The sequence below is a fragment of the Thalassophryne amazonica genome, chromosome 7, assembly GCF_902500255.1.
Source record: "Thalassophryne amazonica chromosome 7, fThaAma1.1, whole genome shotgun sequence".
Taxonomy (NCBI): Eukaryota; Metazoa; Chordata; class Actinopteri; order Batrachoidiformes; family Batrachoididae; genus Thalassophryne; species Thalassophryne amazonica.
The window spans coordinates 106,039,783-106,063,018 of NC_047109.1; the positions used below are offsets into that span (position 1 = coordinate 106,039,783).

Genomic DNA, 23,236 nt, shown 5'->3' on the forward strand with positions numbered 1-23,236 from the left:
TGTTTTCTTTACGTTTGCTTGTATTCTTGTGATGTTTGAAAATTATACTATTCGTAAGGTTTTTGTTGACTGTCTTGAAAGACGTGTACAAAAAAGTGTATTCTTATTATCTGTAATTCAAATCAATTGTTAAACCAGTCACCAGTGAATATTATTATTGTATTTGAACATGGATTTGGATACAACAGAGCCCCATAAAACAATAAAAAAAAAAAAAATCTTCATATCCATTGTGAGGGTCCATATGGCGCATTCTCTAAAATGACAAAATTAATGTAGATAATACACCAAGTCAAATAAAACCAATTAATGACCGACTCTTTAATGTTTGTGTTGTGTGCTGCAGTGGGACAATGGACATCGCAGAGTTTCGGCGCTTGGGGAAGCTGATGGTGGACTATGTGGTGGACTACCTGGAAAACATAGAAGAGCGACAGGTGTACCCGGATGTGGAACCGGGTTATCTTCATCACTTAATTCCCACTGAGGCCCCCCAGGAACCAGAGTCATATGAGGAGATTATGAAAGACGTGGAGAGGGTCATAATGCCTGGGGTAAGAACACATGAATTTGCACAGAAAGAAGCGTGATGAAACAACCTCTGTCCTCTTTTGACACTTGCTGGAAGAAAAAACTCATTTCAGATGCAGTAATCATTTGCATAATTTTCCTGCTGCTTTTTTCTCTTGTCAGATTACACACTGGCACAGCCCATACTTCTATGCCTACTTTCCAACAGCCTCGTCTTATCCTTCCATGCTTGCTGATATGCTGTGTGGAGCCATTGGTTGCATTGGATTCTCATGGGTAAAAACCACTTTTCCGAATCTTTGTAGTCCAAGACGATACTTCTACAAAACATTATTACTCAGACATTTGGTGTTATTATTTAGGCTGCTAGCCCGGCCTGTACTGAGCTGGAAACAGTGATGCTGGACTGGCTGGGAAAGATGCTGCAGCTTCCTGAGGATTTTCTAGCTGGGTCTCGTGGCCATGGAGGAGGCGTCATACAGGTATATATGCATTGTCAGGATTGTCTGTTTGAGAGTGGAAGACGTAGGTCCTACATCACCCCTGAGCCCCACTGGCTCCAGTGCTTATCCCTGGATTCTGTAACGTGAAGCAAAATGGAACCCCCCACAGCTGGATGCCAGTCTGACCTGCATTATCCCCACCGGCGTCCATTTACAGCTGGGTGGACTAACAGTACAGATGAAATGGCTTCAGTGTGAAGGAGCAGCGGCTCTACTCCGAGCTCATCACGAATGACTGAGCTCTCTCATTATCTCTGAGGGAGACACCAGCCACCCGAGGAAATCCATTTTTGCTGCTTGTACCCGCGATCTAGTTCTTTAGCTCATAACCCACTCATGAACAACACCCCGAGGTATTTTCCTTCACTTGGGGCAAGACCAAGTGCTGGAGGTCACAGGCCAATGAAGCCAACAGGACCACAAAACAAACAAACAAAACAAAAAAAAAAAACAGTGATAAGACCTTCAGCCCACCAAACTGAAGACCCTCAGTACAGTGTTAACATTAATATATTTAGTATTTTTCAGAAGATTTTTTTTAAAGCCATAGGTATTAAAGGCACTGCGCTGTGGTGGTTTGAATCATATTTACCTAATAGATTACAATTTGTTCATGTAAATGGGGAATCTTCTTCACAGACTAAGGTTAATTATGGAGTTCCACAAGGTTCTGTGCTAGGACCAATTTTATTCACTTTATACATGTTTCCCTTAGGCAGTATTATTAGACGGCATTGCTTAAATTTTCATTGTTACGCAGATGATACCCAGCTTTATCTATCCATGAAGCCAGAGGACACACACCAATTAGCTAAACTGCAGGATTGTCTTACAGACATAAAGACATGGATGACCTCTAATTTCCTGCTTTTAAACTCAGATAAAACTGAAGTTATTGTACTTGGCCCCACAAATCTTAGAAACATGGTGTCTAACCAGATCCTTACTCTGGATGGCATTACCCTGACCTCTAGTAATACTGTGAGAAATCTTGGAGTCATTTTTGATCAGGATATGTCATTCAAAGCGCATATTAAACAAATATGTAGGACTGCTTTTTTGCATTTACGCAATCTCTCTAAAATTAGAAAGGTCTTGTCTCAGAGTGATGCTGAAAAACTAATTCATGCATGTATTTCCTCTAGGCTGGACTATTGTAATTCATTATTATCAGGTTGTCCTAAACGTTCCCTGAAAAGCCTTCAATTAATTCAAAATGCTGCAGCTAGAGTACTAACAGGGACTAGAAGGAGAGAGCATATCTCACCCATATTGGCCTCTCTTCCTGTTAATTCTAGAATAGAATTTAAAATTCTTCTTCTTACTTATAAGGTTTTGAATAATCAGGTCCCATCTTATCTTAGGGACCTCATAGTACCATATCACCCCAATAGAGCGCTTCGCTCTCAGACTGCAGGCTTACTTGTAGTTCCTAGGGTTTGTAAGAGTAGAATGGGAGGCAGAGCCTTCAGCTTTCAGGCTCCTCTCCTGTGGAACCAGCTCCCAATTCAGATCAGGGAGACAGACACCCTCTCTACTTTTAAGATTAGTCTTAAAACTTTCCTTTTTGGTAAAGCTTATAGTTAGGGCTGGATCAGGTGACCCTGAACCATCCCTTAGTTATGCTGCTATAGACTTAGACTGCTGGGAGGTTCCCATGATGCACTGAGTGTTTCTTTCTCTTTTGCTCTGTAATGCACCACTCTGCATTTAATCATTAGTGATTGATCTCTGCTCCCCTCCACAGCATGTCTTTTCCTGGTTCTCTCCCTCAGCCCCAACCAGTCCCAGCAGAAGACTGCCCCTCCCTGAGCCTGGTTCTGCTGGAGGTTTCTTCCTGTTAAAAGGGAGTTTTTCCTTCCCACTGTCGCCAAGTGCTTGCTCACAGGGGGTCGTTTTGACCGTTGGGGTTTTTTCCGTAATTATTGTATGGCCTTGCCTTACAATAAAAAGCGCCTTGGGGCAACTGTTGTTGTGATTTGGTGCTATATAAATAAAATTGATTTGATTTGATTAAAGTCACCAGTGAAAAGAAAGTTTCTTGAACTTTGAGCTATTTCTTAACCAAAGCCAGCATTCAAATGGCATTAAGGAGGACATTTGTAGTTAAATACCAACTTTTTGGGTACTTTTTAAACTATGGATGTTAACTATGGGTGGATATTTAACTATGTAGAAGATTAATTCTTCGAGGTCAAATTATTTTTGGGAATTTTGAATCCATTATCTCCAAACAGTTGCCTAATGAAAGGTCCTCCCAAATTTAGTGAGTTTGAGTCATTTTGTCTTGTTCTAACACATACACACACACAGACAAGATGAATATGCCAACATTAGCTCATTTGGGGGTGTAATGGAAAGATATGAAATGCTGTATTTTACAGCTTGGTGCACAAATGAATAACTATACCCCCCCCCCCCACACACACACACACACACACTCCAACAATTTGTAGTTTCTGTCAGATAAAGATTTAGACATGCACAGAGGAGGGACACAGGGTATATAGGGAGAAGGATGCTGAGGATGTCACCAAAGAGGAGGTTTATGATTGTGGTGAGGGGGGAGCATGCAGGTGGTTGGTGTGACAGAAGAAGCTCCAGAGGACAGGGTGAGAAACTGATAACCTGCTGTGGTGACTCCTAATGGGAGCAGTCAAAAGAAGATGATGAAGAAGAAGATAACAATAAATGCATGTTGCCTTAAGTCAGCATTCCCATTCTGCTGCTATAATTTCACTTTGGTTTTGCAAACATCACACACGGGACAAAATTTTGTGCAGAAAAAAGCAAAGCAGTAGGAGACAGGACAAGTCACAAACACTGGGTGTTTCCAGTGGTTCAAAGCAACCAACTTCTTCTCACGGTGCTGCTCTTCCCACCAAATCACCGGCTCAAAGTCAAACTTAAAACAGGCTTTGCAGAGTCATGACTCTTTCCACTTCTACAAAGAGTTTGTATCCATCAGGAATTCATCCTCTATGGATTTGTTCTCACTCATCTTCCCGGTTCACAACAACAGGAAATTGTCAGAAAATTGCCTTTAATATGTCACCCACAGGCAGGCAGGCAGAAGTGATGATTAAAGAGCTGCGACTGCTGCGTGCTGCAGAAGGTGAAGCATTAGTGTTCCATTAACAGAAGGCGCCAATACATAGATTTTCACAAGAACCATTTTCTTCATATTGATATATCTCTAAAAATGTAACCGTGGAGATGTGCACGCAACATGCATTATGTGTATCATGTAACAACTAAAGATACCAAAGGGTTAAGAGGCAAACAAAAGCATCCAATTTTGGCACCCAGTGGGAACAAGATTTCTAAATGGGTTCACTGCATCATCATCATCTCGACCACCACTCAGAGATGACATTGACAGTAACGTGCATGAGACAGCACTCGCCGATGACGGATCATTTCATGCTTGTTGTGTTTGTGACCACCTGAGCGTGTCTTCATCTGCATTGTCTTTGTTTGGGTATTGTCACGATCCACTTTAAGTGCGGCCTTCCAGATCACTATGGCAACCAATGGGCCTGTTCTTGCTGTGTGTTGTGACTGTCAGCCTGTTATTAGAAACCAAACACCAAAACACAGCAATAAAGGACAGACTTTTAAAACTGCCATGTGCCGTCCTCACTTCACAATATTTGAATCCATGAGTCACTGTTTGATTAAAATAAAATCACTATTGTCATTGATGCACTAATTGAAGATAAAAGTTTAATTTCAAATTAGGGAATTTGATGTACAGCCTCCCTGATTGGAACCCGAGTGGTGTTCAGTTGTTGGATTTCTGTGCTAGTCACAGTTTGTCCATCACAAACACCATGTTCGAGCACAAGCGTGTCCATAAGTGCATATGGCACCAGGACACCTTGAGTCGTAGGTCGATGATCGACTTTGTAGTTGTATCATCTGACCTTCGGCCACGTGTCTCGGACACTTGAGTGAAGAGAGGGGCTGAGCTGTCGACCGATCACCACCTGGTGGTGAGTTGGATCCTCTGGGAGGGGAGGATGCCGGTCAGACCTGGCAGGCCCAAACGTATCATGAGGGTCTGCTGGGAATGACTGGCGGAACCCTGTGTCAGCGCGGTCTTCAACTCCCACCTCCGGGATAGCTTCTTCCAGATCCCAGGGGAGGTTGGAGACATGGAGTCCGAGTGGACTATGTTCTCCACCTCCATTGTCAATGTGGCTGCTCGTAGCTGTGGTTGCAGTCTCTGGTGCCTGTCACAGTGGCAATCCCCAAACTCGGTGGTGGACGCCGGAAGTAAGGGATGCCGTCAAGCTGAAGAAGGAGTCCTACTTTTCTTTGTTGGTAAGTGGGACCCGGAAGGCAGCTGACAGGTACCGGCAGGCTAAGCGTGCTGCAGCCCGCGCAGTCGCAGATGCAAACCTCGAGTCTGGGAGGAGTTCGGGGAGGCCATGGAGGAGGACTATCGGTCGGCCTCGAAGAAATTCTGGTAAACCGTCCGACGCCTCGGGAGGTGGAAGCAGCTCTCCACTGGCACTGTCTACGGTGTGGGTGGGGAGCTGTTGACCCTGACTGGGGATGTCATCGGGCGGTGGAAGGAATACTTCAAGGATCTCCTCAATCCCATCATCAAGTCTTCCGAAGAGGAAGCAGAGACTGGGGACTCAGAGGCGGACTCATCCATCACCCAGGCAGAAGTCACAGAGGTGGTCAGAAAGCTCCTTGGTGGCAAGGCTCCTGGGGTGGATGAAATCCGTCCTGAGTACCTTAAGTCTCTGGATGTTGTGGGACTGTCTTGGTTGACACGCCTCTGCAACATCGCGTGGTGGTCGGGGACAGTGCCTCTGGATTGGCAGACCGGGGTGGTGGTCCCTCTGTTTAAGAAGGGGGACCGGAGGGTGTGTTCCAACTATAGGGGGATCATACTCCTCAGCCTCCCTGGTAAGGTCTGTTCCACAGTACTGGAGAGGAGAATTCAACCGATAGTCAAACCTTGGATTCAGGAGGAGCAGTGTGGTTTTCGTCCTGGTCGCGGAACACTGGACCAACTCTACACCCTCCATCAGGTGCTTGAGAGTTCATGGGAGTTCGCCCAACCAGTCCACATGTGCTTTGTGGATCTGGAGAAGGCGTTCAATCGTGTCCCTTGGGGCACCCTGTGGGGGGTGCTCTGGGAGTACGGGGTCCGGGGTCCTTTGCTAAGGGCTATCCGGCCCATGTACGACCGCTGCAGGAGCTTGATTTGCACTGCCGGTAGTAAGCCAAACCTGTTTCCAGTGCAAGCTGGCCTCCACCAGGGCTGTCCTTTGTCACCGGTTCTGTTCATTGCCTTCATGGACAGAATTTCTAGGTGCAGATAGGGTGTAGAGGGGGTCCGGTTTGGGAACCACAGAATCTCATCTCAGCTGTTTGCGGACGATGTGGTTCTGTTGGCTTCGTCAAATCAGGACCTTCAGCATGCACTGGGGCGGTTTGCAGCCGAGTGTGAAGCGTCCGGGATGAAAGTCAGCACCTCCAAATCTGAGGCCATGGTTCTCGACTGGAAAAAGGTGCTTTGCCCTCTTCAGTTCATGTCTTTCCATACACGGTACATGTTCCCCAGCTGTGATGTCCAGAACCACAGATCTCCACACCCCCTGTCAGTTCAGCGCACACACCAACGTGTCACTGTGTCTGTTTGCAAAGCTACACTCGTGGGGGCACTTAGACAAATTTGACATCCAGCTCGACAGTGATCGTTTGCTGACTGTTTTCATGTTAACAGTGTGAATGACCACAGATTTTCTAAGTGCCATGCAAGCGGTGTTAGATGTTCATGCATGGCAGTGCCTGCTGCATGAGGGTTCAATGGGCTCTCACAGGGCACCAGTAGTGGGCACAGTTCTGATAATCCGATAATTATCGAAGATAATGTTTTCATTATCGGATTATCTTTTTAGATAACTTTAAAAACCATTATCAGACTAATTATCTTGCAATAAATTTTTGTCCTACAATTTTAGACCAATAATGTGGTAAATAAAGCTGAACAGCTACAAATATTTATAAAACTTAAAATTAGTTGAGCACCTACCTGTTAAATGTTTCGTAGCTGATGTGTAATTCTACCATCTACAAAACAGAGAAGAGCTGCTTTAAGTAGAAATGCTCTATCCTCTGCAGGCAAAGGAGAACTGGTCCCCCCCCCCCAACAAATCATTTCTTATAACCCCATACTGATATGTGGGCAATATCACCCAAGTGATCCAGAGACATACATTTTTAACTTATGGTTCAACTTTTAACCAAACTAATGTCGGACAAGTTATTTAAATTAATGTCATGTCTGAAGTTTTCTAAAGTGAAAATATCAGATATATGTTTTAGTTTTAAAGTAATGCGCTAATTTTTAAGGTCTTAGTGTGGATATATGCTGTATCCAGCAGTGCATTATGGGTAGGATAGGGTAATCTCAGTACGTTCACGACATGAGAAATGCATTTGAAACATTCTGATCAGGCTCTACGGACAACATCATTAAACTCTAGTGCCTAAAACTCTTGTGAATATATTCTCTGGGTTTATAGATGTTATTGTGTCTGCGTTTATTAAATTCCATGCATCTTAAATGTAGCAGACACGGATTATCTGGAATTTTGTTTTGGCAAGTTTTCAAGGTCTCTACTGCCATCTACTGGCCAGTAGTGTTCATTCGCCCTATTGACGTATCTCATAATCCCTTGCGTGCCAGAGAGTCACTGCAGTCAACAACATATAGAGAATCAAAACGATAACAGTTGTAAATTAATATTATACTGCAAAAATGTATTTCTTTATGCTTTTTGCCACATTAATAAGAACATGCATGATACCCTGAAAACTTGCTAAAACAATTATAACAAATAATCTGTGTGTTACGTTTAATCTACGTGGAATTTAATAAATGCAAACCGAATTTCAGACATATTATACATATTAGTCTGGAACAAAGAGGACAAACAGTGTTGTAAAGAACAATAATCAAGACGTTAAAGAGCAAACTTCACTTTCCCCCAGAACAACATGATGAGTAAGCAAGCGTAGCTCACAGCAGCTCCCATTGAAAATAATGGAGAGACAGCCTGTGATTCTCGCATGTTTACATAAAACAAATGCAATAGCAACATCTATAGACCCAGAGAATATATTCATTAGAGTTTTAGGCACAATATAAAAATAGCTTTATGTTGCAATGTTAATGGTGTCTGTGTGCAGCAGTTAAAGTGCAGCGTGATCAGAGCATCTCAGTGCAGTTCTCAATGTTACTGAGATCTCGCAGCGCAGCAACCTCTCCAAGGTTTTGTGTGATTTGAAACGTCAACAGGGCGAGTAGCCAACATTTATGTGTCAAGACAATATTGAGTGCATGTTTTACAATATCATAAAACGTGCGCACATTCTCTCCACATGCAAAACATTTTGCGATGACACTTCCAGGGCTCTGTAAAAATGTTTTTACAAATAAAAAATTGTAATATTTTACAAAAGCACATTTATCTGTAAACACCAATACACGACACATGTCACATTAACATGTTGGCTTACATAATGAATGAGTGAACCAATCAGTGTTCAGCAGAGGCACATTTTACCCAGAATCCTTTGCGATCTGTCTGTGTTTGTTACAAAACCTCAGAATTAGTGCATTATTCAACATTAAAAGATATGTTATATTTTAACTTTGTACAAATGACAGAATTGACATTAATGGAGTTATTCTATTGGTATTAATGTTATTTATAAATCAAAACCATAAGTCAGCACTGCTTTATTTTCCAAGGCCTCCGCCTGACCGTAGCGTTGTGATTGGTAGAGAGCTGGGCTTTGTGGCTGCTCTCAGCTTGCGGCTGTGCTGGAAGCCATGTGGTAAACAAGAGCTTCCAGCAGGGGGCAAGATGTTCAAAGACAGAAGTGTGGGCTCATTGTTTGGGTTTGTTGTTACTTTTGATGCTACCAGAAGTGATTGTGGTGTTAAAACTGAAATTCAGTTTATTAGTAGTTGCAAATATACCAGAGACAATACTGGAATTTATTGGTTATCTGTAACTTCCAATACATTTTCAGGTGGTTTATCATTTTTATCAAAGATAACTTTTCAGTTATCTGATCATCTGTTATCGAAGTTAATTTTTTGGTTATCTGTGCCTACCACTACAGGGCACACTGTCTTTCAGCCACTGGTGTGCGCAAATAGTTGTAGAGTGTACATACGAGTGCAGTCAAGTTGCTGGATATGCCTGAGAATTACTGCATATTGTACTCTATTGTCCACTTTCACCTACTTTTACACAAGAGTTCTCATCTATCTGCACCAATTAAATCTGGTTATTCACATTTTGTGCATCATGATGGCATTGAGGCAGGGTACACCCTGGACAGGACGCCCGTCTATTACAGTCATCTAGAATTTTTTGAAAATGCATTTAAAACTTTCCTAATTGCTGACAATGTTCTGTAACACTATTTTTGTCACAGATTACGCCCAGTTTCAGGCAGCAATTGATGATCTGAATTTATTTACTTATTTATTTTGTTGTTTTTTCTTTTTGTTGCCAAAAATAGAGACAATCAGGTATCAGAAATCAGCAATAGACTACTCTCGTGTAACTCTCGTGTACAAGCACAATCCAGTAGACTGAGTCAGGAACATCAATGATATACATCTTTAAAACTAGTTGGAGGAGCCTGTGGGTGCAGTATTGTATATGATGTGGTCATGATGAGTCCATTTATTTGATGTTTTGTGTCAGCAGGAGGGATGACAGTTTTAAAAAAATACAATGGTTATAACTGAGTGGTTCTAACTGATGGAACACCTCATGTGAGCGATCACATATGTGGATCCATAATTTCCTGGAGCTCAGACTCTGTTTTTCCTGTTCTTGGATTTGTTTTGGCATAATTGCTACAGCTTGCATCAGCCTGCATGTCCGGTGATGGATTCACAAGTAAATGCTTTTATCGATTATACAATTTGAACATTCCACTGATGTTCTTGTTGGAGTTCTCACACACAACTGACAGGCTTTAATTCATGAGGCCGCCGCAAACAATCAACTCTATCAGCTTCCTGAATGATGTATCAGTTATTTTTTTATTTTTTTAAAGCATTTAACAAGATGTGATGACTTGACACTTCATCATATTTCTGACAATATTAGTTGAGATCTGGGAACAAGCTCCTCCCACTCTGCCTGACCAGTTATCGTTTGTGATGTAATACCTGAATTCACAAATTGGTCAAGCTACATCCATGTCGTTGAGAAATATCCATCAATCTACTTTCTAAACTTGCTTAGTCCAGTTAAGGAGGAAATTTGAAACTGCTGGCTAAGGCTAAGCGTAAATTTGGTAAGATTGTAATTCACGTCGGCAGTAATGACACCCGGTTACGCCAATCGGGGGTCACTAAAATTAACATTGAATCGGTGTGTAACTTTGCAAAAACAATGTCGGACTCTGTAGTTTTCTCTGGGCCCCTCCCCAATCGGACCGGGAGTGACATGTTTAGCCGCATGTTCTCCTTGAATTGCTGGCTGTCTGAGTAGTGTCCAAAAAATGAGGTGGGCTTCATAGATAATTGGCAAAGCTTCTGGGGAAAACCTGGTCTTGTTAGGAGAGACGGCATCCATCCCACTTTGGATGGAGCAGCTCTCATTTCTAGAAATCTGGCCAATTTTCTTAAATCCTCCAAACCGTGACTATCCAGGGTTGGGACCAGGAAGCAGAGTTGTAGTCTTACTCACCTCTCTGCAGCTTCTCTCCCCCTGCCATCCCCTCATTACCCCATCCCCGTAGAGACGGTGTCTGCTCCCAGACCACCAATAACCAGTAAAAATCTATTTAAGCATAAAAATTCAAAAAGAAAAAATAATATAGCACCTTCAACTGCACCACAGACTAAAACAGTTAAATGTGGTCTATTAAACATTAGGTCTCTCTCTTCTAAGTCCCTGTTAGTAATTGATATAATAATTGATCAACATATTGATTTATTCTGCCTTACAGAAACCTGGTTACAGCAGGATGAATATGTTAGTTTAAATGAGTCAACACCCCCGAGTCACACTAACTGCCAGAATGCTCGTAGCACGGGCCGAGGCGGAGGATTAGCAGCAATCTTCCATTCCATCTTATTAATTAATCCAAAACCCAGACAGAGCTTTAATTCATTTGAAAGCTTGACTCTTAGTCTTGTCCATCCAAATTGGAAGTCCCAAACATTTTATTTGTTATTATCTATCGTCCACCTGGTCGTTACTGTGAGTTTCTCTGTGAATTTTCAGACCTTTTGTCTGACTTAGTGCTTATCTCAGATAAGATAATTATAGTGGGCGATTTTAACATCCACACAGATGCTGAGAATGACAGCCTCAACACTGCATTTAATCTATTATTAGACTCAGTTGGCTTTGCTCAAAATGTAAATGAGTCCACCCACCACTTTAATCATATCTTAGATCTTGTTCTGACTTATGGTATGGAAATTGAACAGTACTCCCTGAAAACTCACTTCTGTCTGATCATTACTTAATAACATTTACATTTACTCTGATGGACTACCCAGCAGTGGGGAATAAGTTTCATTACACTAGAAGTCTTTCAGAAAGCGCTGTAACTAGGTTTAAGGATATGATTCCTTCTTTATGTTCTCTAATGCCATATACCAACACAGTGCAGAGTAGCTACCTAAACTCTGTGAGTGAGATAGAGTATCTCGTCAATAGTTTTACATCCTCATTGAAGACAACTTTGGATGCTGTAGCTCCTCTGAAAAAGAGAGCCTTAAATCAGAAGTGCCTGACTCCGTGGTATAACTCACAAACTCGCAGCTTAAAGCAGATAGCCCGTAAGTTGGAGAGGAAATGGCGTCTCACTAATTTAGAAGATCTTCACTTAGCCTGGAAAAAGAGTCTGTTGCTCTATAAAAAAGCCCTCCGTAAAGCTAGGACATCTTTCTACTCATCACTAATTGAAGAAAATAAGAACAACCCCAGGTTTCTTTTCAGCACTGTAGCCAGGCTGACAGAGTCAGAGCTCTATTGAGCCGAGTATTCCTTTAACTTTAACTAGTAATGACTTCATGACTTTCTTTGCTAATAAAATTCTAACTATTAGAGAAAAAATTACTCATAACCATCCCAAAGACATGTCGTTATCTTTGGCTGCTTTCAGTGATGCCGGTATTTGGTTAGACTCTTTCTCTCCGATTGTTCTGTCAGTTATTTTCATTAGTTACTTCCTCCAAACCATCAACATGTCTATTAGACCCCATTCCTACCAGGCTGCTCAAGGAAGCCCTACCATTAATTAATGCTTCGATCTTAAATATGATCAATCTATCTTTATTAGTTGGCTATGTACCACAGGCTTTTAAGGTGGCAGTAATTAAACTATTACTTAAAAAGCCATCACTTGACCCAGCTATCTTAGCTAATTATAGGCCAATCTCCAACCTTCCTTTTCTCTCAAAAATTCTTGAAAGGGTAGCTGTAAAACAGCTAACTGATCATCTGCAGAGGAATGGTCTATTTGAAGAATTTCAGTCAGGTTTTAGAATCCATCATAGTACAGAAACAGCATTAGTGAAGCTTACAAATGATCTTTTTATGGCCTCAGACAGTGGACTCATCTCTGTGCTTGTTCTGTTAGACCTCAGTGCTGCTTTTGATACTGTTGACCATAAAATTTTATTACAGCGATTAGAGCATGCCATAGGTATTAAAGGCACTGCGCTGCAGTGGTTTGAATCATATTTATCTAATAGATTACAATTTGTTCATGTAAATGGGGAATCTTCTTCACAGACTAAGGTTAATTATGGAGTTCCACAAGGTTCTGTGCAAGGATCAATTTTATTCACTTTATACATGTTTCCCTTAGGCAGTATTATTAGACAGCATTGCTTAAATTTCACTGTTACGCAGATGATACCCAGCTTTATCTATCCATGAAGCCAGAGGACACACCAATTAGCTAAACTGCAGGATTGTCTTACAGACATAAAGACATGGATGACCTCTAATTTCCTGCTTTTAAACTCAGATAAAACTGAAGTTATTGTACTTGGCCCCACAAATCTTAGAAACATGGTGTCTAACCAGATCCTTACTCTGGATGGCATTACCCTGACCTCTAGTAATACTGTGAGAAATCTTGGAGTCATTTTTGATCAGGATATGTCATTCAAAGCGCATATTAAACAAATATGTAGGACTGCTTTTTTGCATTTGCGCAATATCTCTAAAATTAGAAAGGTCTTGTCTCAGAGTAATTCTGAAAACTTAATTCATGCATTTATTTCCTCTAGGCTGGACTATTGTAATTCATTATTATCAGGTTGTCCTAAAAGTTCCCTGAAAAGCCTTCAGTTAATTCAAAATGCTGCAGCTAGAGTACTGACAGGGACTAGAAGGAGAGAGCATATCTCACCCATATTGGCCTCTCTTCATTGGCTTCCTGTTAATTCTAGAATAGAATTTAAAATTCTTCTTCTTACTTATAAGGTTTTGAATAATCAGGTCCCATCTTATCTTAGGGACCTCATAGTACCATATCACCCCAATAGAGCGCTTCGCTCTCAGACTGCAGGCTTACTTGTAGTTCCTAGGGTTTGTAAGAGTAGAATGGGAGGCAGAGCCTTCAGCTTTCAGGCTCCTCTCCTGTGGAACCAGCTCCCAGTTCAGATCAGGGAGACAGACACCCTCTCTACTTTTAAGATTAGGCTTAAAACTTTCCTTTTTGCTAAAGCTTATAGTTAGGGCTGGATCAGGTGACCCTGAACCATCCCTTAGTTATGCTGCTATAGACTTAGACTGCTGGGGGGTTCCCATGATGCACTGAGTGTTTCTTTCTCTTTTTGCTCTGTATGCACCACTCTGCATTTAATCATTAGTGATTGATCTCTGCTCTCTTCCACAGCATGTCTTTTTCCTGGTTCTCTCCCTCAGCCCCAACCAGTCCCAGCAGAAGACTGCCCCTCCCTGAGCCCGGTTCTGCTGGAGGTTTCTTCCTGTTAAAAGGGAGTTTTTCCTTCCCACTGTCACCAAGTGCTTGCTCACAAGGGGTCGTTTTGACCGTTGGGGTTTTTCCGTAATTATTGTATGGCCTTGCCTTACAATATAAAGCGCCTTGGGGCAAATGTTTGTTGTGATTTGGCGCTATATAAATAAAATTGATTTGATTTGATGGATCATGAGGAGCTGGAACATATCCCAGCAGTCATATGGTGAGAGGCGTGGTAAACCCTGGACAGGATGCCAGTCTTTCGCCGGGCCACATATAGACAAACAAACATATTTACACTCTCATGCACACCTACGGTCAATTTAAAGTCCGCAGTTCATCTAACCTGCATGTCTTTGGAGGTGGGAGGGAACCCATGCAAACACAGGGAGAACATACAAATTCTACACAGAAAGGACCAGACAGGAAGCAATCCATGGACCTTTTCGCTCTGAGGCAACAGTGCTAGATTTAGCATTTAGTATCACACTGCTAATATTTCTTAATGTATGCCACTCTATAAAAGTAATGGATCTGATTGTAGATATGTGACTATCATTTACCATTTTATCATTATAAGCACAAGGTCAACAGGATTCTCTTTAATTGACCAACAGGGCACAGCCAGTGAAGCCACCCTGATGTCCCTGCTTGCTGCTCGCTGTAAGACGGTTGATCGAGTACAGGCATCCAACCCCAGTTTTACAGAGGCTGACATAATCCCCAAACTGGTAGCTTATACCTCAGAACAGGTAAGCACAAGGAACATTCCCTGTATTTATTGTGTTTTATAATGGAAGCTGGTCATCTCCAACATAATATCTGGTTTTTTTTTATTTATTTATTTTATTTAACCTTTATTTAACCAGGAAAGTCCCATTGAGATTACTAATCTCTTTTTCAAGGGAGTCCTGGCCAAGACAGCGGCACAAATCACAACAATTTCAAAACATAAAAGACATTTCATACAATAATACAGCTATTTAAAAGCATTTACAAATCATGGATTTCATTTCCAAGCTGTTGAGCAAAAGTTTAAAATTGCCAATTGGAACCAGTTCCTTTAGTTTCCAGTCTTTCTGAAGATTGTTCCATGTTGTGGGGGCAGAAAACTGAAATGCCACCTTTCCAATTTCTGTGTGGACACTTGGTACAGACAGGAGCAGTGATTCTTGAGAGCGTAAGGAATACAGTCCAGCCACTTTTGGTTGAATATATTCAGAGAGATATGAGGGGAGCAGACGGAGAATACCCTTATAAATGAACATACCCCAGTGAGTGAGTCTACGAGAATGCAAGGCTGGCCAGCCCACACGTATGTAAAGTTCGCAGTGGTGTGTGCGAGGCTTACAGTTTGTGATGAACCTCAGAGAGGCATGGTAGACTGAATCTAATAGTTTCAATACTTGAGTTGGGGCATTCATATAAATGAGGTCACCATAATCCAAAATTGGTAAAAATGTTGCAGCTACGAGTTTATTTTTTGCATTAAAAGAAAAGCATAGCCTGTTTCTGAAATAGAAACCAATTTTCAGTCTCAGTTTACCAATTAGTTGTTCAACGTGTCCTTTAAAGTTAAGGTTGTCATCAATTAAGATTCCTAGATATTTAAATGATTTGACCCTTTCGATCTCTGCCCCTTAAAGAGTGACAATTGACGGGCTCATCAGCAGATTGTTTTTTGTTTTTGAGAACAGCATCAATTTGCTCTTCTTAGCATTTAAAGAGAGGTCTAGCTTTAGAAACTTTTCCTGAACTATGTTGAACGCGTTTAGAGACACTAGCATTTAGAGTTTTTGCAAAACTATAGATGACCATGTCATCAGTATAAAAATGATATTTTGTGTCCATGAGATCCTGGCCAACATTGTTCACATAAATAGTGAATAGGAGTGGCCCCAAAACAGAGCCCTGGGGCACTCCTTTCGTTAATGGAAGAATATTAGAACAAATCTGATCAGATTTAATACATTGGGATCGGTCAGTAAGATAATTACAAATCCACCCAATCGCCTCTTTAGATAGTCCAATGTAGGTCAACCTCTCTTTAAGTAAAATATGGTTCACAGAGTCAAAAGCTTTTGACAAATCAATAAAAAGCGCAGCACTATGTTGCTTATTGTCAAGAGCCATTCAGATATCATTGATCACTTTCAGTGTTGCTGTAATGGTACTATGACCTTTTTTGAAACCTGACTGAAAATTGCACAATATATTATTGTAATACAAGAATTCTTTCAACTGGTCATTTATTAAAGATTCCAAAATTTTAGATAAAATACAAAGTTTTGAAATTGGCCTATAGTTATTTAAGATTGTAGGGTCACCACTTTTGAATAATGGTGTGACAAAAGCTGATTTCCATATTTTGGGAATTTGCATAGTGCTCACACTCAAATTAAAAATATAAGTCAGGGGTTGTGCTATAAAACCAGCAGCAATTTTCAGAAAGTAGGGATCAATTAAATCAGGTCCTTGAGGTTTACGAGCATCTAACAATTTTAATGCTGTGTGGACTTGGCCCAAGGTAAATGGCTGGAAACTAAAGGCTGATGTGTCAGTGGATGATTCAGACACAGTCACTGGACTGGTTGAATTTAGAGAGGGTATAGAGGAAATAAAATGTTTGTTGAAACAATTTAACATTTCAGCCTTATCATAAATATTTCTTGAGTTGTGAACAATATAATTTGGAAGAGCCTGTGAGTCATTTCCAGTGGTTAGAGATTTTACAGTTTTCCAAAATCTTTTTGGATCATTGAGACTATCAGTTGTAGCTAACAAATAGAATTCGGACTTGGCCTTTTTAATTTGGGAGGAACATTTATTTCTTAATTTTTTTAAAATATCCCAATCATATTTGAGACCAGATTTTCTTGCTTTTGCCCAGGCAAGGTTCCTCTCATGTAAAACATTTGCCAAATTTTAGTATTCCTAACAGTGGCCACGATACAGCGGTCACTGAGATCATTGCAAAAAAAACCCAGTTGAGCAGTATTTATGTGGGGCATTTGTTAAGATCAAATCAATCAATGTGGACTTCGAAGGACACTTATTATTTGGATGAGTGGGGGATGAAATTAACTGTGTTAGATTCAGTTGATCACATACAGTTTTGAAATCATCCGAATTTGAATTTAGCCAGTCCCAATTTAAATCTCCAATTAATATAGTTTCATTTGAGTCAAATTTAAATAACAAATCCTTCAATGATTGGAGTGCATTTGAGATGGCAAAGGGAGGCCTATAACATCCCACAACATTTACATGCAAGCCCTTGGCAATTTCAATCTTTAGTTCTAAAAATTCAAATTGTTTACAAATAGAAACAGCCTGTAGCAAATTTACATTTGCTACAGGCTGGGATGAGTAATGAAAATCAGTCAACTAATTGGATATCATTACTCATCAACAAGTCAACAACCAAACTCGACAATTAATCCAGAGAGCCCACAGGGGTTTTTCATGATTTTACCCCACCTTCAGAAATTCTACTATCTCATACTATAATGCCCATGCATTGTATCAACATGTTCAGAACAACTCAACTTTCTAAATGTGACAGATATATGTCTATCAAACATTGTGAAAAGATATAAGCTATGCAGGACAGCGTCATTGGGGTTCTGGGGGTTAATAAGATCTAAGTAGTGAAACTACTTACTGTCTTTGAATAAAAAAGATACTCCACAACTACAGCACAATTGAAAACATGGTATAAACACAATGAACTACATGTAAACAATGTAAACTGTAGGAAAATCATAATCTCCGAATTATCCAACTAGCCAACCGCAATAGTGTTTCAAATCACAAATAAATGGTAAATGGACTGCATTTATATAGCACTTTTCCATCTGCATCAGACGCTCAAAGTGCTTTACAGAAAATGCCTCACATTCACCCTGATGTGTAAGGCGCCAACTACACACCAGGAGCAACTACGGGATTATGGACCTTGCCCAAGGGCCCTTAGTGATTTCCGGTCAGGTTGGGATTTGAACCGAGGATCCTCTGGTCTCAAGCCCAACGCTTAACCACTAGACCATCACCTCCCCATCACAATATTTTAAGTTTGAATATGACATATTTTGAATCAAATTTAGCTCATTCAAATTTTTCTGTAAAATTGATCCTAAAGGTACTGAATATTACTATTTCAGAAATTGATTGTTTTTAAAGCAAGGCATTATTTATTATTAGAATGTCTCTTTGCCAAGAAAACCAACATGTATAGACCAAGTTCATATATGAACATTAAGCACAAGGCTGCAAATTCAGATGTTTATTATTGTATAGGATGAGATCACAACAATGTATTTGCAAACTTCATATGTAAAATAATATGAAGTTGACATTTGTTGGTTTCTGGAAATAGCCTGACTGAGGTTGTTCCTTCAGTAAAAGAGGTCTGCCATGATTGTGTGAGACACAGGGTCATACAGACAGTACCTGATCAGGTTTAATGCCAGACTGGCTGTGTGATTGGGTTAGGGCTTTGCCTTAGGGACACACAGACCTTTACAGCGAGAGCACTTATGTTTTGTATCTACTGTGGGTTTGACTGCAGTGTTCTCATGTTATAGACACCCACATGTAAAGCACAGATACCCCACTTTTTGTTTGTCAATCTATTTTAGATCATCAGAAATAAAACACTTGAATTAAATGGTTTATATTAAAAGTAAATAGGGAACACCTTCTTGGGCTGTACCATTAGATAGGCAGAATTTGTATCTTTTGCTATCATATCAGCAGTATTAAAGCTGTATGGACTATGTTGATTTTTTTTAAAAGATTTAAGTCATAAAAATAATTTTCTTTGGCACCACTATAAATTTATTCCTTAGCATTTAAATAAGGGCTTAATAATATGATATTGCCAATATAATCAAAATTCGCACTGCCTGTAAACAATTTTGCCCGCTGACTGGTCGAAATTCAAGCAATCAGGTGCCATTACGTACATTTGGTAGCAACATCATAGATCACATGGGGGCTACCCCCGATTTGCACAAGGATGCTGGGAAGGACATGTGACTGCCAATCAGAGTAAAGAAAGGCAGCGTGACATCAGTTGGCCTCTCGCTTAAACAAAATAAACCAACATGGTGGAAAATGCTCTGAAACAGCTCATTTCTGTATAAATCCAATACATTTCTTGTATATTTTATAAAAATGAGCATGAAATAATCTAAAAAGCCTGTTTTTGAAACCACTGGGGGACACTGGAGATGTTTAACATGAAAGTCGAAGCATATTTAACTGTAAAAGTTAATACAAAGTTAACTGCAAAAGTTAACACAAACGTGTTCAAAATGACAACACAAATGTTATGTTTCTTTACGTCTCAGGCTCATTCGTCAGTAGAACGTGCTGGTCTGATTGGATGCGTGAACATGAGGAAAGTTCCAGTTGACAACACATACGCTGTCCGAGGAGAAATGCTGCAGAAATTAGTGGATGAGGACAAGGAGGCCGGACTTATCCCTTTTTATGTAAGGACAGCACAAATGACATTAAGATGATGGACAAAAATAAATAGAGCAGCATTCATTACGCTCAGGTGGTAACACTCAGGTCCATACGTATTTGAACAAGGACAGTTTTTGTTTTTTCCTCTGTGCACCAATACAATGACGCTGAACTGAGATGATCAAGAGTAGCATTGACGATTCCACTTAGAAATTACATTCATACTTATACACAGTCCCTCTATTTTCAGAGGCCAAAAGTAACTGGAAAAACTACTTTTATGACAGAATTTTCACTTCTTACATTGGATGATATTTGTTTAATTGAAAAAAAGTTTCTTCAATTAAAAAAACACCTGCTTTTTTTTTTTCCAATTTATTTTCATTTATATAGCACCAAACCATAACAGAGTTGCCTCAAAGCGCTTCACACAGGTAAGGTCTAACCTTATCAACCCCTAGAGCAACAGTGGTAAGGAAAAACTACCTGTCATTGAAACAAGTGCAAATTCACTTAAGATTTCTTAAAATACTACTACTAATACTAGTCAAAAGTGTGTTACAAATGTTACATCTTTTACTAAGAACAGCATTTTAAAAATCTTATGGCTCATCAAAAAAGGTTGTTTCATCTCAATTATAAAACAAGATGTTTTCAGGACTTGTGAGATTTTGAGAAGTCCTTATATTTACTGAAATTTTACTTGTCAGTGACTGTGCCTTCTATTAAGTGTTGATGGGATCTTTGACCTGAAATTAGATAAATAAACGGCAATATTTTATGTTTGTGTAATTTGTATGAATAATAATCCTGAAGTTAGTGCTTTGGCTTCACTACAAGCACATCTTGATTGTCTCATCTCAAATCCACTGTTGGTGTACAGAGGTAAAAATACATACAAACAGTGCATCCAGAAAGTATTCACAGCGCTTCACTTATCCCACATTTTGTTATGTTCCAGCCTGATTACAAAATGGAGTAAATTCATTTTTCCCTCAAAATTCTACTCACAACACCCCATAATGAAAAAAGTTTTTAATTTTTCCATCCATCCATCCATTTTCTTCCGCTTTATCCAGAGTCAGGTCGCGGGGGCAGCAGCTCAAGCAAAGCCGCCCAGACCTCCCGATCCACACACACCTCCCCCAGCTCCTCCGCAGGAACCCCAAGGCGTTCCCAAGCCAGCCGAGAGATGTAATCCCTCCAGCGTGTCCTGGGTCTTCCCCGGGGCCTCCTCCCAATGGGACGTGCCCAGAACACCTCTCCAGCGAGGCGTCCAGGGGGCATCCAGAAAAGATGCCCGAGCCACCTCAACTGACTCCTTTCGACGTGGAGGAGCAGCGGCTCGACTCTGACCTCCGCCCGAGTGATCTCTAAGGGAGCACCCAGCCACCCTGCGGAGGAAACTCATCTCGGCCGCTTGTACTCGTGATCTTGTTCTTTCGGTCATGAGCCAAATCTCATGACCATAGGTGAGGATCGGAACGTAGATCGATCGGTAAATCAAGAGCTTTACCCCCCTACTCAGCTCTCTCTTCACCACGACGGTCCCATACAGCGACCACATCACTGCAGATGCTGCACTGATCCGTCTATCGATCTCACGCTCCATCTGTCCCTCACTCGTGAACAAGACCCCGAGATACTTAAACTCCTCCACTTGAGGCAAGCACACTCCACCGACCTGAAGAGGGCAAAGCACCTTTTTCCAGTCGAGAACAATGGCCTCGGATTTGGAGGTGCTTATTTTCATCCCAGACGCTTCACACTCGGCTGCAAACTGCCCCAGTGCACGCTGAAGGTCCTGATTTGACGAAGCCAACAGAACCACATCGTCCTCAAACAGCAGAGACAAGATTCTGTGGTTCCAAACCAGACCCCTCTACACCCTGGCTGCACCTAGAAATTCTGTCCATAAAAATAATGAACAGAACCGGTGACAAAGGGCAGCCCTGGTGGAGGCCAACATGCACTGAAAACAGGTTTGACTTACTACTGGCAATGCGAACCAAGCTCCTGCTGTGGTCGTACAGGGACCGGATAGCCCTTAGCAAAGGACCCCGGACCCCGTACTCCCGGAGCACTCCCCACAGGGTGCCCCGAGGGACACGGTCGAACGCCTTCTCCAGATCCACAAAACACATGTGGACTGGTTGGGCGAACTCCCATGAACCCTCGAGCACCCGATGGAGCATGTAGAGCTGGTCCAGTGTGCCGCGACCAGGACGAAAACCACACTGCTCCTCCTGAATCCGAGGTTCGACCATCGGTCAAAGTCTCCTCTCCAGTACTCTGGAATAGACCTTACCGGGGAGGCTGAGGAGTGTCATCCCCCTATAGCTGGAACACACCCTCCGGTCCCCCTTCTTAAACAAAGGGACCACCACCCCGGTCTGCCAATCCAGAGGCACTGTCCCCGATCGCCACACGATGTTGCAGAGGCGTGTCAGCCAAGACAGTCCCACAGCATCCAGAGACTTAAGGTACTCAGGACGTATTTCATCCACCCCAGGAGCCTTGCCACTGAGGAGCTTTCTAACCACCTCGGTGACTTCGGCCTGGGTAATGGATGAGTCCGCCTCCGATGAGTCTCCAGTCTCTGCTTCCTCTGCGGAAGATGTGATGATGGGATTGAGGAGATCCTCGAAGTACTCCTTCCACCGCCAGACAACATCCCCAGTCAGGGTCAACAGCTCCCCACCCGCACCGTAAACAGTGCTGGTGGAGAGCTGCTTCCGCCTCCTGAGGCATTGGACGGTTTGCCAGAATCTCTTCAGGCCGACCGATAGTTCCCTCCTTCCATGGCCTCCCCGAACTCCTCCCAGACCAGAGTTTTTAACCTGTGGCGACCGCACGGGCTGTGGCTTGGCCTGCAAGTACCTGTCAGCTGCCTCTGGGGTCCCACCTACCAACAAAGATAAGTAGGACTCCTTCTCAGCTTGACGGCATCCCTTACTTCCGGTGTCCACCACCGGGTTCGGGCATTGCCGCCGCGACAGGCACCAGAGACCTTGCGACCACAGCTACGAGTGGCCGCATCGACAATGGAGGTGGAGAACATGGTCCACTCTGACTCCATGTCTCCAACCTCCCCGGATATCTAGGAGAAGACTCTCCTGGAGGTGGGAGTTGAAGACCTCGCTGACAGAGGGTTCCGCTAGTTGTTCCCAACAGACCCTCATGATACGTTTGGGCCTGCCAGGTCTGACCGGCGTCCTCCCCCTCCCAGCGATCCAACTCACCACCAGGTGGTGATCGGATCGACAGCTCTGCCCCTTTCTTCACTCGAGTGTCCGAGACACGTGCCGAAGGTTAGATGATACGACTACAAGTCGATCATCGACCTCCGGCTCAGGGTTGTCCTGGTGCCACATGCACTTATGGACACCCTTGTGCTCGACATTGTGTTGTGATGGACAAACTGTGACTAGCACAGTAGTCCAACAACTGAACACCACTCGGGTTTCAGCTTGGGAGGGCCGTGCTTCCCGATCACCCCCCTCCAGGTCTCACTGTCGCCGCCCACGTGGGCGATGAAATCCCCCAGGAGAACCATGGAGTCCCCAGTCGGAACGCTATCTAGTACCCCCCCAGGGACTTCCAGGAACATCGGGTACTCTGCACTGCTGCTCGGCCCGTAGGCCGAGACAACGGTGAGAGACCTGTCCCTGACCTGAAGGCGTAGGGACACGACCCTCTCGTTCACCGGAGTGAAAGCCAAC

General features: G+C 42.2%; 1 protein-coding gene across 1 annotated transcript in view; it reads left to right on the top strand.

Annotated features, from left to right (window-relative positions):
- Nucleotides 1–23,236, top strand: part of ddc (dopa decarboxylase) — a 92,453-nt gene that overhangs the window by 27,271 nt on the left and 41,946 nt on the right. Inside the window, exons 3-7 of the mRNA XM_034175275.1 lie at nucleotides 347–554; nucleotides 694–807; nucleotides 894–1,013; nucleotides 14,657–14,791; nucleotides 19,394–19,537. Coding sequence (XP_034031166.1) covers nucleotides 354–554; nucleotides 694–807; nucleotides 894–1,013; nucleotides 14,657–14,791; nucleotides 19,394–19,537 — 714 coding nt within the window. The 5' untranslated portion in view covers nucleotides 347–353. The remainder of the gene's footprint in view (nucleotides 1–346; nucleotides 555–693; nucleotides 808–893; nucleotides 1,014–14,656; nucleotides 14,792–19,393; nucleotides 19,538–23,236) is intronic.